At 42.3% G+C, this 16,121-nt stretch overlaps 2 protein-coding genes across 14 annotated transcripts in view; both read right to left on the bottom strand.

The window, feature by feature from the left end:
- Nucleotides 1–1,328, bottom strand: part of GTF2H2 (general transcription factor IIH subunit 2) — a 38,711-nt gene extending 37,383 nt beyond the window's left edge. For 4 of the 9 annotated variants that reach the window (XR_010413092.1, XR_010413093.1, XR_010413091.1 and 1 more), the window contains exon 1: nt 1,211–1,324. The gene's annotated coding sequence lies outside the window, so the exon portion shown is untranslated. Of the gene's footprint in view, nt 1–1,175 lie in introns of all 9 variants that reach the window. The other 5 variants (XR_010413094.1, XM_064596213.1, XM_064596215.1 and 2 more) reach the window with 4 other exon arrangements.
- A 6,543-nt stretch (nt 1,329–7,871) lies between these two features.
- OCLN (occludin) overlaps nt 7,872–16,121 on the bottom strand; it is a 52,172-nt gene continuing 43,922 nt past the window's right edge. For 4 of the 5 annotated variants that reach the window (XM_045896142.2, XM_045896149.2, XM_064596211.1 and 1 more), the window contains exons 6-9: nt 13,333–13,548; nt 10,065–10,236; nt 9,014–9,055; nt 7,872–8,645 (exon numbers count right to left, since the gene is read on the bottom strand). In XM_045896142.2, coding sequence (XP_045752098.1) covers nt 8,544–8,645; nt 9,014–9,055; nt 10,065–10,236; nt 13,333–13,548 — 532 coding nt within the window. In that variant the 3' untranslated portion in view covers nt 7,872–8,543. The remainder of the gene's footprint in view (nt 8,646–9,013; nt 9,056–10,064; nt 10,237–13,332; nt 13,549–16,121) is intronic. The other variant, XM_064596212.1, reaches the window with a different exon arrangement.

Below are 16,121 nucleotides of genomic sequence, written 5' to 3'. Positions count from 1 at the left end.
TAAATGATTCTTTTTTTTTTTTTTTAAGATTTTATTTATTTATTTGACAGAGACAGAGACAGCGAGAGCAGGAACACAAGCAGGGGGAGTGGGAGAGGGAGAAGCAGGCCTCCCGCCAAGCAGGGAGCCCGATGTGGGGCTTGATCCCAGAACCCTGGGATCGTGACCTGAGCCAAAGGCAGGTGCTTAACCAACTGAGCCACCCAGGCGCCCTTAAATGAACTTTTTGATCCTCCATGAAAGTTTCTGTATTTACTGTGAATTACAAAAATCAAAGCTTACATAGTGTTCTTGATGTTTTTAAACTTAAATTCTTACAAAGTCACTACTGCCATCCAACATATCAATATTTACACTGCTATTTTATTCTTAGTTTATTATTTTAACTTTCTTAAAGTTCAGAAACACAGTGAGAACTGATGAGCAGAAACTGCAGAGGAACACTTCTGGCTCACTTCATCCAAGGACCTCCTAATTAGAGCTGACTGCAATGGGAAATTACAGGGATAGGACAGAGGTATTAAGCTCCCATAACTACAGATGTTCCAAGGGAAGTTGGAAGTTTATAATGCATGTTATTAATAGAGAGGAAAGTTACGCATCCTCGAGAAAGATGTAGTTGGTGACCTCTTAGGTCCGTATCTCCAAAAGCTGATCCGTTTCCTGAGACTCCAACTCCAGAAAAGCCACTGTGCCTAGCGTCAGCCTGTTGGTGTGATTCCTGTCACATGAGCTCAGAATGCTACTGCAAACAAACGAGATCTGCACCAAACATCGCAATTTATGAAGGTTTTATTCACACCTTACCCTGCCCAGCGCTATTAGACATGGGTGATCACTATCCTGTTTTCATACATGGAACTCGAGGCTCAAAAGGCCGATAACGCTCGCGAGGTCACACAGCTGGAGGCAATCAAACTCGAACCCAAGACCACAACTCCCAAAACTCGCGTTCTGCTTTAGGGAAGGAGAGCCATTCCCTGGACTGCAGCCCTAGATGGTTCTATGCAGCTACGAGACGGAAGTTGCCCTCCTCCCCCTTCACACGCTCCCTCCCACCCTCAACCACAACGCACAAGAGGCTGGTCGGCCCCCTTCAGCCTCCGCCCCCCACCCCCCGCCGCGCCGCGAAAGCCCCTCCTCGCTGCCGTGCTCCCCAGACGGTCGGTCCCCACCTTCGCTCAGCGAGGAGCTCTACCCACGGACTCACCGGTCCCGTAGGACGCCGCTCTACCCGGAAGCTCCGTCCAGTCCGCTCCAAGGCCTCGGCGGAAGTCCTTCCCCTGCGCGCGGCGGCGACGCACAAACGTTCCGCTGGCTGCGAGCGTCGGTCGCTGGAGCAGGGCGCTCGGGGGCCGGGCGTCCCAGAAGCTGAAGAGGGTGCGAGAAGGAGCCTCTTGCCCCGCTTTCAGCCGTTATTCACAAAAAGGCGGGAAAAGTGCGGGAAAAGTGATCTCTGTTCAGCCGGGTAGCCGTCGACCTGGGATCTTAGGAGCTTGAATTTTGTGTATTATTTCTATAAGGTTGGCATGAAGGACTGATTGCGGCAGCGGCAACTAAGCCAGAACCTTGCGGTGCGAGAGTTTCCTGGGACTGCTCCGCTGCTCCTGTTCATGCAACAAGTATTATTGGGCACCTGCTTTTTACGGTTCTAAGCACTGAGTAAATAGTAATTAAAAACTAATCCCTGGGGGCGCCTGGGTGGCTCAGATGGTTAAGCGTCTGCCTTCGGCTCGGGTCATGATCCCGGGGTCCTGGGATCGAGTCCCGCATCGGGCTCCCCGCTCGGCGGGGAGCCTGCTTCTCCCTCTGACCCTCTCCCCTCTCATGCTGTTTCTCGCTTGCTCGCTCTCTAAAAAATAAATTTAAAAAATCTTAAAAAAAAAAAAAACTAATCCCGGCCCACCCCCCCCCCAACCCCGGGGAATTCTTCTACTATGAATACATTTATCGAGAAAAACATACTGTATCAAATGGTGATAGTGCAAAGAGAAAAATTAAGCATGGAAGGGGAACATGGTCCCAGCTTAACATAGTGTAGTCCGAGGAGTCCTCACTGACAGTTGAGCCATGACCGGAATGAGGAAGGGAGTTAACCATACTTCTACGTAGGGCAAGACCTCCCGAGGCAAAGGGAACCACAAGGGCTAAGGCCCTGAGGTGGAAACCCATCCATGTGTTTCTGGGACTGCATGAGAAAACGGGTTGAGTGATAGCTGCTGAAATCGGCCGCGGGCTCTGAACATTTTAGTAACTTTGGAGGAATGATAGGACGGTCGAGGATAGTATGGCAGTGCAGCTAGTGAGAAGGGTTGGATTCTAGATCTTGTCGATACCAGATGTGTGTTAGGAAAAAAGATCCAATGACCCAAAAGTTCTCAGCTGAGCAACTGAAAGGTTAGAGTTGCAATTTCTGAGAGAATGGGGGGTGATAAGATCTGTTCAGTTTTGGACAAGTTTGAGATGCCTGCTAATACATATGGAAATAGTAGTGTGCATGAAAACTGCAGTGCCTTAAAATAGGCTAAAGATGTCAGCCTTCTGTGACTGTCTGAGGTGACCTCAAGCAGAAACCAAAAACAAGAAGTGGAAACCAGTTAGGCAGAGGTCTGCAGGCAATATTTTTTAACAAATATGATAGAAACAGTGTATTAAGATGACCCAAGCATTTTTCACACGTCTATGTGTAAATCAGTGAAGCTGAATTTTTACAACGGAACTGATTGTACCTTGTGACACATAATCATAATTAGAGAACTGCTTGCAAGCACATCTACCCCTTCCCGCTTTTGCGTATATAACCCCCTGTGAAGCTAAGTTTCAGAGCAGTTCTGAGCAATCTGAAATACTGTTTCCTGGGTGATAGTCCTCAGTAAGACAACAAATAATGCATTTACTAACCTACTTGGAGGTTGGTTTTTTTTTTGTTTTAGACGACATTAAGCATTTCCCACACCTGAGAAATAGAGATGCAAGGTCCAGCCAGAGCATCAGAAAAAGCTTACATCCACGAGAGGAACAGTGGGAAGGAACTGCAGGAACTGGAGCTTATTTCCCCATCAGCATACGCTGCCCCGCTCTGTTGCCTATATTGCTTTGTTGGTACCAACATCTTCCCTTGTGTTCTGCCCCCTCAAAAACATAAACACAAGCCATGCTGCATGATACTGGAAAGAAAAGACCTGTATTTATTTATTTATTTATTTTATTTATTTATTCATGAAAGTCAGAGAGAGAGAGAGAGGCAGAGGCAGAGGGAGAAGCAGGCTCCCCGCCTAGCAGGGAGCCCGATGCGGGACTCGATCCCAGAACCCTGGGATCATGACCTGAGCCGAAGGCAGACGCTTAACCATCTGAGCCACCCAGGCACCCCAGAAAAGACCTGTATTTAAAACCAGGCTCTGGGCGCCTGGGTGGCTCAGTTGTTAAGCGTCTGCCTTCGGCTCAGGTCATGATCCCAGGGTCCTGGGATCGAGCCCCGCATCGGGCTCCCTGCTAGGCGGGGAGCCTGCTTCTCCCTCTCCCACTCCCCCTGCTTGTGTTCCCTCTCTCGCTGTGTCTGTCAAATAAATAAATAAAATCTTTAAAAAATAAATAAAACCAGGCTCTGCCACACTAGCTGGGTGACCAACAAGCAAGTCACAAACGATACCTTCACCTACACACAACCTAGTGGCAACTCCATTACCAGCTTTTATTTCCCCCCAGAGGACAAAGGCCTTATTATTTTCAGTGTTGTCTTTAAAAAGGAGAGAATTCGGCATTGCTGATTCTTTCCCAGTGCCAGTCACCTTTCGTTTTTGCCTCCCCCACATCTTTAACTCTTCACAGGACTCACACTCTTTCCTTGCCCTTCCTACTTTCCCTCTATCCTCCCTTCCTTTCACAAACTCCACTTTTTTCCTTTTTCTTTTCCTCCGTTCTGGTTGGCCATGATGTTCTAAGACAGGTGCATTCCTATGGGACAACTGGCCACAACCCCAAGCCCCAAGCATGTATCTTGCATATGTTCACTATCCATCAGTCTGGGAAGACCTTTTTTTTAATTAAAAATTTTTTAATTTTTATTTTATGCATGCTCCACACCCAATGTGGGGCTTAAACTCATGACCCTGAGATCAAGAGTCCCATGTTCAACCGACTGAGCCAGCCAGGTACCTCTAGGGAAGGCTTTTCTTTTGAATGAAGAAAAAAAAAAAAGGACAGGAGTCCCTAGTAAAGTATATTTGTGGAGAGGAGGCTGGATCATTCAAACTCACAACTGTGAAGTTTACTCTCCTCTGTATGTATTTTAGTTATGGATCTTAACTAGGAGTTGTACCAAGGCAAAACAAAACGTGCATAAATCCATGGTAATCCCTTGCCATAACTGTGGCTGACACAACATTCTAATTGTATACAAATTGGGAGAAGAAATAGATCTAACCTAGCCTTATGTTTCAACTAGTAAAACTAAGGGACAGCTATGAAGAATGTAACAGTCTGATCTTTGCCCATGGGTAGCTGAACACAGCCCCCAGGGCTAATGAATTTATGAAGAGCTCAGCCAGTGTTATTACGCTGAAATTCAGCATGCACAACTTTGGAGACTGGGAGAGGTGAACTTGATGGAAGTATCTGTAAAGATACTTTCTCACACAGAGACTCATTAAAAACCTCCACAACTGCTTTTAACAGAATAGAATAATCCTTATTTTGACATGTTATAGCACTTGTTCATCATCTGTTAAGTCACAGTGCCAAGCCTAATGCAGTTATCTAAAATTCAAAAAAACTCATACCCTAACGCTGCACCCAGCACAGACCAATAAGGATTGAGATGATACATACACTCTTAAAACACAATTTGTTTTTTAAAAACTTGTTTCAAGTCTCACCTTCCAGCTTTGGGAAATTGGTTTAACCGGCCATGTTTATTACATTCTGACAAGGACTGTTGTTCTAAGTCCTACATTAACTACCTTCATAACAACTATGATATCAGGTACACATAGTTCTTACACAAATAAGCAAACTGAGGGGCAGGAAGGCTAAGTAATTTGTCCAAGGTCACAAAGCAAGTAATTGCTGCAGGCAAAGCAAGAACAGGACGACACAAGCAGGGAAGAGCGAGAGGGTCCTGTGACAGCAACTAGAAATCTTGGGGGACCCCTACATTGGGTTGCAATCCCCTCCAACAAAATCAATTATGTTTCCATGCTTTTCTCAAACTGCAAAGTGGCATTATTTTAACTTAACAGTGCTTTCTAAAAACTACCCAAGTTAGGGACACCTGGATGGCTCAGTCGATTAAGCATCTGCCTTCAGCTCAGGTCATGATCCCAGGGTCCTGGGATGGAGTCCCACATTGGGCTCCTTGCTTGGCAGAGAGCCTGCTTCTCCCTCTACCTGCTCTGCCTGCCGCTCCCCCTGCTTGTGCTCTCTCTCACAAAAAACATAAAATAAAATAAAAAAATAAACTACCCAAGTTACTTGGGCATTTTTCTTTGTGAAAACTGTTCCCATTAAAAGACATGTGAACAGTATGAAATACAGGAGGAGGGATGACACAGCCGTCCATCTAAGTCATTTGTCCTTCCACAAAAGTTACACAGTTAATGTAGAACCACAAGCTGCCAGGAGACGGGGTCTGAATCCTGATTCCTCCAGCTGAGCTTTCAGAGATGTCCAGAGGAGATACTTCTATCACAGTGATGAAGCAGGGAGCATGTCTCTGTGTGAGGGACTCTTACAGCCTCAACTCAAAGTCCCCAGAGCCATGACTGGAGAACTCTCTGCTCGTACCCTTCTTTACACACGCACACCTATTCAGGTCTTTACAGATACTTCTGATATTTCATACGAAGCCTTTTACGTCAATTAAAAGTACTTAAAATGCACTAAAAATATATTTTATTAACACCAGACACAGTAATCCCATCTTACCCATGAATTTAGTGACAGTCAACCTAGAATGGGAGCCCAGAACCTAATATTCCAACAGACCAAGATTCCAATCATATTTAATCACTTGCTACTGTCCGACAGAGGACCAGTTAATCTACCACATCATCAGTTTTCTTACCTGTTAAATGAGAATGAGAAATGATTACATGTCAATGGAATGTTATAAGGACTAAATGATAATTTCATATATGTGTGTATACAATGTAACTTTTACTATAAATACCAATAGGCTTCAATTTATTTCAAAAAATACAAGCATATTTAACAAAACTAACACCTGTTCTTTCTGGCAGATGGATATGTGTTTATAGTTTTCTATTTTTCTTTAAATTTTTCAAAATACAGAGAAATTAAAATATTGATCTTATCTACTTTGAATACAGAAGCACCTATGTAAAGGCATTCCTGTGTGCAGTTAACCTTTATCAGCAGGACCACATGCTTTCACAACAGAATTTCTGGAACAATCATTCAAAATAGAAGGCAGACTGCAGACATAAGAATCTCAGGTCAGAGATGGATGAGACCTCCAACATCTAATCTAAACGTCTTGTTTTCCAATGAGACCTCCAACATCTAATCTAAACTTCTTGTTTTCCAAACTAGAAATCAACCTAAGTGGTTCTTTAGTTACATCCAGCTGGTTAATCCCAAGTGGTCTTTAAGTACCACATTTGAGAAATTATTTTCTTGTATTTTATTTTTAAGTCCAATTTTCTGACACAATTTTACAATGGAAATTCATGCTATTTGATTTTGTTCGTTCAGCTGTATAGTTTTGTTTTGTCAGAACCCTGGCATCCTTGCCATCTTCATAATCTAAGTACACTGACTTCCAAGAACAAAGAAATTTAAATTTTAGCATACATAAAAATGAGTTAAGTTGCTCAAGAGTCTTTACCATTTGGTGTGAAACCAAAAGGTATGAAAACTATTAACTCTTACCTTTTGTAGTATGTACAGCACATGGAAAATTAAGAATTTCTTCAATTTGAAGAAATGAATCAATGTTATAATAGAAACATTATTTTAAGATGTATCTTTGGAAAATGATTCAGACTTGTATATAAAGAATTACATACTTAAGTGTCTGAATGGTATACTAATGATTATTTAAAGATTATTCTTCAAAAATTTTCACAAAAATAGTTTTGTTTTGTTTTTTTAAAGATTTTATTTATTTATTTGAGAGAGAGAATGAGATAGAGAGCGAGCGAGCATGAGATGGGGGAGCGTCAGAGGGAGAAGCAGACTTCCTGCTGAGCAGGGAGCCCGATGCGGGACTCGATCCCGGGACTCCAGGATCATGACCTGAGCTGAAGGCAGTCGCTTAACCAACTGAGCCACTCAGGTGCCCCACAAAAATAGTTCTAAACTAAGGGGATAATCACAATCAACTGGGCTAGCTATATGCCCACTATCAGCTAATTTCATTTACTAATAAAAATTTAAGTTACAAAAAGTGATGAACCGAGGGCACCATCTGAAATAATTTGATGTTTTGTGGGATTGCCCTCTGTTTCCAGACAAATCAGCCTTCTAGTCAAAAGACTGGGAAATTTAGTAATCAGCACAGCACCCAAAATAGTTTAAAACATTAACAGATGAAACTCCAAACTTAACAGCACTAATGATGTCAAACAACTATATGAAAGAAAGACAACACCAGGCTTAATACCTTAGAAAGTATATACAGAACTTGAACATTGTTTAAGATACAATTCAAGTCACAACTGAATTAGCAACATCATCAGATACTCTGATATAATGAAAAAGCCTAGTTTAAAAAAAAGAAAACAAAACAATGCATGTAAACCATAAAAGATTACAAAGTATTTTAGAATACACAACAGAATTCTAACTAGGAGGTTTAAATTTTGATTCTTAAAAGGTAAATATATATTTACAAACTTTAAGTTTCACAATTTATTTTTACATGATCTTTATTCTCTGGATAATTTCATAAAACAATAAAAAGCTCTTTTAACACCACGATACACAGAAAAAAAAATCAATAGGGAGGTTGGTAGAATGCACTAGCCATAGTTAGCTAACATACAAAAGGCCAGGGACTTTATTCATGGACTCAAGTCACAAAACAGACTGAACAAAAACTGCAAGCCAGGAAACAGGCACTTTCCCTTCAGAGACTTCACTGCAGGGACCAAGTTTCCTTACCTGAGAAGGACTGGTTATAAATAACAGTTCTGAAGGCAGAGTTCTGGGAGGAATGGACGAGATCACCTATGGGAACCAATGAGCTCACTTATGTTTTAAGAAAAGACTGTGCAAGTTCACAGCACAGGTCACCGTGGGATGTTCCTTCAAGGTTTAAAAACCTCAACCTGTAGTCAGTCAGTCCTTAATACAATAGATGAATTTTAAAGCACAGAACCCTTAATTGGAGTGTTCAGCCCAGTTGATTATCAAAAGCTATTTATAAAATGCTTCAATACTGATGAATTAAAGCTACCAAAACTTTGTAATGATCACAAAGATTTGGCCTCCTGGGTTAAAATCCAAAGTCATTTTGCCTCTTGACAACATTGCAGAGATGTCAAATACTTCTTAATCTCTCAAACCGTGTGGCAGACCTTCTATGTTTTCTGTCTATCATAATCTCCGACCATCTTCTTGATGTATGACAATTTGCTCTTCAACTGTTTGCAATAATTCCTCTTATTTTTGTAATCTGCAGACTAAAAAGGAAAAAAAATAAACCAGGTAAATTTAACAAAATAAAAACAAGTTGTGTTAGCTGCTAGGAAAGCAGAGGTAAATAAAAAAAAAAAACGTAGAAAAGGGGCACCTGGGTGGCTCAGTCGGTTAAGTATCTGCCTTTGGCTCAGGTCATGATCCCAGGGTCCTGGGATCAAGCCCCACATTGGGCTCCCTGCTCGGCAGGGAGTCTGCTTCTCCCTCTGACCCTCCTCCCTCTCATGTGCTCTCTCTCCCTCTCTCTCATTCTGTCTCAAATAAATAAATAAAATCTTTAAAAAACAAAAACAAAAAAAACACATAACAGAAAACTTCTTCCTGAAAGAATCTTACAATCTGGGATACTTACGCCCTTAACTTGCTTCAGTCTATTGTACTCATCAGCAGCAGCCTATTAATGAGAAACACAATAGAATATGTTTAGTGGGACATTTTCTCTCTCAAAAATAACATTCTTGATGTTCTATTTTGGAGCTAAAACTTACAACACCACCAAAAATATAGGAAATTAAAATAATGAAGTTTTTAGGTTCGTACAACTATTACAGTCAGCAAAAGGGCCTGAAGGAAGCCAGTAAAGAGAAATCTAGGACTTATTCCTTACGTTCCAGTCACACAGTCAGGTAACTATCTGTTTTGCTGCCTCTCATCTGTCCCCATGCTGGTCCATGTGCCTTGCTGACACTGGAGATCTTCTGTAAAGCATAGCTCTCATCTGGTTACAGCCCATTATGAAACTGGTCTGAGCTCCCTAGTAACTAACTTAAATATATATGTATATGCATATGTATATTTATATGATAAATATATTTACATATACACACAGTAATATATGTATTTGTGATATATATATTATTAAATATATAAGTTAACATATTACATATTATACATATATAAAACAATTTGAGCCATAAATTAGTATTGGATTATAACCCAAAGTATAAAATAGATATCCATGAGTCGATACTGTCATAAAACATAACTTCTTATCAAAGATGTTGTGTGTCTAGGTGCACTTTTGCATGAAGGGGATATTTTAACAACTGTTACACCTTGGTGACAACCAGGTGATAGAATTTAAGGCAGTTTATTTTTCTGTACCCGATTCTGTAATGTTAGTATTTTACAGAAAGAATGAACTGTGTTTATAAATAGAAAAATAGTTTGTTTTTTTTAAATAGGAAGGGATATATGTACATAGCCTATTGTTTTGTACTTCTTAACTATATTAGTACACTCTTCAATTTGGAAAGACTTTCATCCAAGACTGGATTTCAGTTATTTTTCAATGAAATCAATTTGAGAATTGCTAGCAAAATCTGAATCAGCATTAACAGAAAGGATACTAGATCTTCATAGATTAGAATAAGATCATATATAATTATCAGGTTTGAATTTACCATGTACTCTTCACTTTCTTCTCTATAGTCATCCAATTCTTTATCCAGACGAGAGAGTTCTTTATTGACCTCATCAAGTTCTGCTTGTAAGCTCTTGTATTCCTGCAGGCCAGTGTCAAAATTTCTCTTGTAGAGTTGTCTTTGTTGATCTGAAGTGATAGGTGGATATTCCCTAAAAATTGAGAAAATGACTACTTATGACTCTAGCAGACATAAAATCCAGGGTTTCTTCATCAAAGATAATGAAGCTGGTGGGATGTGAAGAATGACAATCTCCTGTTTTCTTTTGTTGCTTATGGAAAGAGGAAGGTGGGATGCAAATAAGTTCTCTTAAGATTATACGTTAGGGGTGCCTGGGGCATCCGACTCCTGATTTTGGCTTAGGTCATGATCTTGGGGTCATGAGATCTAGCCTCTTCAGGCGCCAGGCTCAACATGGCGGCTGCTTAAGATTCTCTCCCATTCCCTCTGCCCGCCCCACTGCTCGCTCGCTCTCTCAAAAAAAAAAAAAAAGATTATACATTATACATCACTGCTTATGCTTTTTTTTTTTTTTTTTTTTTTTTTAAGATTTTATTTATTTGAGACAGAGAGAATGAGAGAGACAGAGAGCACATGAGAGGGGGGAGGGCCAGAGGGAGAAGCAGGCTCCCTGCCGAGCAGAGAGCCCGATGCGGGACTCGATCCTGGGACTCCAGGATCATGACCTGAGCCGAAGGCAGTCGCTTAACGAACTGAGCCACCCAGGCGCCCTCACTGCTTATGCTTTTAAAAATACTATGCGGGGGGAGGGGGGGGCAGTGCCTGGGTGACTCAGTCAGTTGAGTGGCTGACTCTTGGTTTCTGCTCAGGTCATGACCTCAGGGTCCTGGGATCAAGCCCTGCATCAGCTTCATGCTCCGTGGGGAGTCAGCTTGAGATTCCCACTCTCGCTCTCACTCTACCCCTCCCCAAGGTCGTGCATGTCCTGTGTCTCTCTCAAATACATACAGCTTTAAAAATAAAATACTATGCTTATATAATTTTTAGAAATAGAATTAAAAATCATTTATGAAATTTAAGGTTCAAGTCATACGAACTCATTTATTCTAAATATACACCACCACATGATAATAGAATATTTATGTTTAAAGTCTTAGAACTGGAGGGGCGCCTGGGTGGCTCAGTCATTAAGCGTCTGCCTTCGGCTCAGGTCATGATCCCAAGGTCCTGGGATCGAGTCCCACATCGGGCTCCCTGCTCGGCGGGAAGACTGCTTCTGCTTCTCCCACTCTCCCTGCTTGTGTTCCTGCTCTCGTTGTCTCTCTCTCTGTCAGATAAATAAATAAAATCTTAAAAAAAAAAAAAAAGTCTTAGAACTGGAATTCTGGAACACAGTATGTTGTCATCATTACAGCGGCAGAGCGGCTGACCGGCAGCTGGTTGTTTTCTGCTACCAACTACAGTTTTTAGATTGTTTTTTCAACTGATTGGTTTTCCTAAGCAGAAATAGCTTAAGTCCTTTGATTATAAAAGTAGACTTTAATGTACATGTACAAAAATACATGCTCATCGCACAAATAACGTGGCAATGCACTAAACTGAAAATAACCCTGAAATTCTGTATCACTTGTATCTCTCAATATACTAGCTATTCTTTACATATCACTGTGATGCTATTAACTAATAATCCACTGAGGAAATACTCCGAACTGTTTCACAGAACTAAGGAACTTCACAGCAACATGGAATTTCAATTTTTATATCTAAATTGGCCTAACATCTTCATTTTTACAAAGGGGAGAAATTAAATGATTTGCTCGAAAGAAGAATTCAGGTTTCTTTAAAGTTTTCATTTAAATCTTCCATGATTCAAGTTAAAAAAGTATTTTTTTTTTTAAAGATTTTTTATTTATTTTTTAACAGCGAGAGAGACAGCAAGAGGGGGAACACAAGCAGGGAGAGTGGGAGAGGGAGAAGCAGGCCTCCCGCCGAGCAGGGAGCCCCATATGGGACTCGATCCCAGGACCCTGGGATCATGACCTGAGCCGAAGGCAGACACTCAACGACTGAGCCACCCAGGCGCCCCTAAAAAAGTATTTTATAGCTAGATGGCTGAACTTGGCCAAGAACTTCTTTTTCTGAAGATCTGTTTATTTGAGAGAGAGCGAGCAAGTAAGCGTGTGGGGGAGGGGGAAAGGGAGAGAATCTCAAAGCAGACTCCCCACTGAGTGGGGAGCCCCACATGTGGCTCGATCTCATGACCTGAGCCAAAAACCAAGAGTTGGAGGTTTAACCTACTGAGCTACTCCGGCGTCCCTGGCCAAGAACTCCTGTGGAGAGAGAGGAAGGTGAGGTATGAGAATCCCCAGTGAGATTTCAAACTATACTATACCACTCATCACCTCCTTACACCCTGAGAAGCAATGTTTTGATGAACCACCATTCACACCACAAATGTTTCTGATTTGTGTCCCATTTCTCAGAATACCTGGGCATCAAAGGGCTACACATCACACATGAGTATAGTTGCTAAGGATGAACTGTAACTCAACCACCAACACCCAGGAACTTAACCACAACCTTGGCCAGAACACTGAATTGTTAACTGTTTATGTAACTGTTTGCCAAAGTCCTCTGGATTAAACTTTTAAAAGAATCTCTGGTCTCATCATGAAACCTTACAAGTGAATGCCAAAGAAAGCCATAGCACTGGTCTGAGAATTTTATAATCAGTAACCAAAGCCCCTCTATACTGGCGTTTTATTTGTTTGGAAGACCGTTCTTGGGTGACTACTAGTGCAAGAGCATTGGTGAAGTTCATCGGTCGCCCTGTGGAAGATGCTCAACATGGGTTTTTTTTTTTTTTTAAGATTTTATTTATTTATTTGACAGAGACAGAGACAGCGAGAGCAGGAACACAAGCAGGGGGAGTGGGAGAGGGAGAAGCAGGCTTCCCACAGAGCAGGGGGCCCTATGTGGGGCTCGATCCCAGGACCCTGGGATCATGACCTGAGCCGAAGGCAGTCGCTTAACCAACTGAGCCACCCAGGCGCCCAATGCTCAACGTGTTTTTAGGACACAGTCACAGCCAAGCATATCCCTTCCCTGTCCATCTTTATTACCAGAGAGTACTCAGGGGAAAAAAACCTAACAAAAAAATATCTCCAGTCCTGGCTGTCAAAGAATGAAATCGCGCCACCCCGCCCCAGCGGAGCAGGTAAGCAGTTCCCAGGCCGGCCGGCCCAGGCTAGCAATCAGATCCCGTGCATACGAGGCCCCCCACTACCTGATCCAGTCCTCCTCCAGCTCGTCGCACGACTCGCCACCAGTTGTGTAGTCTGTCTCGTAGTGGTCCTGCTCCGGCCGCTTGGCCTTGCCCGCCCTGCCTCTCGTGGGGGCCTTTCTGGAAGGCGTCTCGAAGTTCCTGCCACTGCTGTAGTGAGGCTGCCTGAGGTCAGCCACAGCTGAGGTCACCGGCAGCTCCTGCACCACTTCGGGCACCCTAACAAAAGAGCAGTCAGTGTTCGGGGATCACGAGGCCAGGAGCGCCCTGTCAGCACAGAGGGCAGCAACAGCTCGCACGAAGAGACCTCCACACCTACGTGCGTTCACGCAAGCAGTTCACCTACTCGACACGAGGCAGATCCCCAGGCTCCTGCGAGCAGGTGAACACCAGCTCAGACCCTCCACAACACACCAAGTGGCTGGAAGGTTCCGATGTAAGGGGAGCCCGTTTGTAAGACCTTCTAAGTGAGATGGACCTAAGACTGCATTTTGGGAAGCCCAGGCTGACCTGGAAGAGGTGTTTACGGGACCTGTGCCAGGGACTTACTCCACAAAAGGCCATCAGGAAAATAACAACTCAGGATTCTTTTCTACAGGTTCTTCCAGTTTCATGGAATGCGGAGTGCTGAAGAGAAATGCATGTATCTGTCTACCATCGGAAGCTGACTCTCAGAGGTAAGCATTTTTAATACTAATTTTAGACTCCTATGCATCAATTTTCTTTTCAAGATACAATCTTGGAAAACTAAAATACTCAAAATTTAAACAACTGCTATGTGAATCCTATAGCCATGTAGACTGAACAGCATGGAAGGACTACCATTAGACTTATTTTCCTAATGCAATAATATTGCATCAGATCTTTAACTGCATATGTTTCTGCCACAAGCATAAAAATGAAGCCAAACGTGGAATAAAAGAGCAAGAGCTGTGGCAACTGTTAAGTACTTGTGAGTAACAGCGATGCAGAACTATACTCTCCCTAGTAGCAGAGCTAACGGGCAAGAGCACTGAAAGGAAGACAAAGAACACGCCAGGGACTTTCTAACCTCAGCCTTGCTATTCAAATCAACTATTAAAAATGTCTGAAGTTTTTGTTTTCTCATTGCTTTCAATTTACAGAAATTATAATCTTGACCTATGTCTATGTCTTGACCTATGTCTATTTTCTAGGTGATCCAGAACTGCTTGCTTCTCATTGTTGTCCAAGTCTTCAGATTTCTATCACACTTACTAATGTCTTATAGAAGCCTAAAGCTTTGGGATGTGTGTGCATAGTTGGCGGTGGTAAGTGGGATTCATGCCTTCTTTCTGAATGTATTCAGGTTACCGTGGCTTTGTGTGCTGTTATTGCTACATCTAAAGGAGGGAAAATGTGACTTTCTCCATGAGTCAATGAGTAACAAGTTCCTAGACACTCTGCCAAAATTGCCAGGTATTCTGCTTCTCGCTTTGGGAATGCAGTAGGTGTATTTGAGGGCATAGGAGCTATTGAAGAAGGAAGCTAAACAGCAAAAGAAATTAGAAAAAAACCAAAACTTTCTAAAACATTAAAAACAGGCCTCCTCCCATAATTATATTAGATACTGATATTATAAATCTTTACTTGGTCAGGCTCCCTGCTCAGCGGGGAGCCTGCTTCTCCCTCTCCCTCTTCCCCCTGCTTGTGCTCTCTCTCCCTCTCTCTCATAAGTAAATAAATAAAATCTTTAAAAAAAAAATAAATCTTTACTTTGGAAGTTTTCCACCTCCCACTCTACTACATACTTTGAAACACTAGAGGGTAACATACTCGATACAGCATAAAACCTAAACACAAAGCTCACATGTGTATATAAATTTAAGACTTAGGGAATATGTGTACTGTCAATAATCTTTGAACCTACTTTTAGATACAAATTCCATTAAGTCATAATCTGCATGACCCTGAAGAGGCAACCAGCTGTATGCTTTCCCTGGTTCCAACTCAGTCTTCAGGTCCCGAAGTTCACCCTTGTGTATTCTTTCTTTTCTATTCGTGTTTTCTTTACACACCCTCCCTCACATGCCTTTGGTGCTCCTACCTCCCCCCAACTCTCAGTGTAGCTACTGTGCCTGTCTTCTGCCCCTGGTAGATCGCCACCTCCATGAGAACAAGGACTTGGTATTCCCAGGGCACCTAGCCAACTACTGCGTACATGGCAGGTGTTCAAGAGAATTCCTGAGTTGAAAACATTCACCCTCTTTTCTGATGACATCCAATATCCATGAGGGAAAAGAAACAAGGCATGATCAACATCAGCGTCCTGATTATCAGAACAATGTCTATTATGTACATGGTATTTTATTTTTTTATTTTTAATTTTTTTTCCAAAGAATTTTATTTATTTATTTGAGAGACAGAGGGGACAGAGAGGGAGAGGGAGAAGCAGGCTCCCCACGAAGCAGAGTCTGATGCAGGACTCGATCCCTAGACCCTGAGATCATGACCTGAGCCAAAGTCAGATGCTTAACCAACTGAGCCACCCAGGTGCCCCTACATGGTATTTCAGAACTGTCACTATTATTGGGGGGCATATCTAAGCCTTGTCAATCAGAGAACCCTATCTCCCTAGCCTTAGGAATGACAATGATCCAAAAAGGGCCAATCAGGAATCTTTTAATATATTTTATATGTCAGCTTTGGGAAAGAACATTCCATTTTCCAAATCCTATGCTGGAAGGTCAATGCAGCCTAGAAAATGTGGAGGACCATCCTGCTTTCATAGAAGCTGTACTGACAATAAAGCCCACATAGCAACAGGAGTCCTA

Source organism: Mirounga angustirostris, unplaced genomic scaffold, assembly GCF_029215605.1.
Source record: "Mirounga angustirostris isolate CCGP_5_RB_7025 unplaced genomic scaffold, mMirAng1.0.hap1 SCAF_7, whole genome shotgun sequence".
Lineage (NCBI taxonomy): Eukaryota > Metazoa > Chordata > Mammalia > Carnivora > Phocidae > Mirounga > Mirounga angustirostris.
The sequence above is the reverse complement of the archived record's forward strand: the minus strand, read 5'-3'. Positions and strand labels throughout refer to the sequence as shown.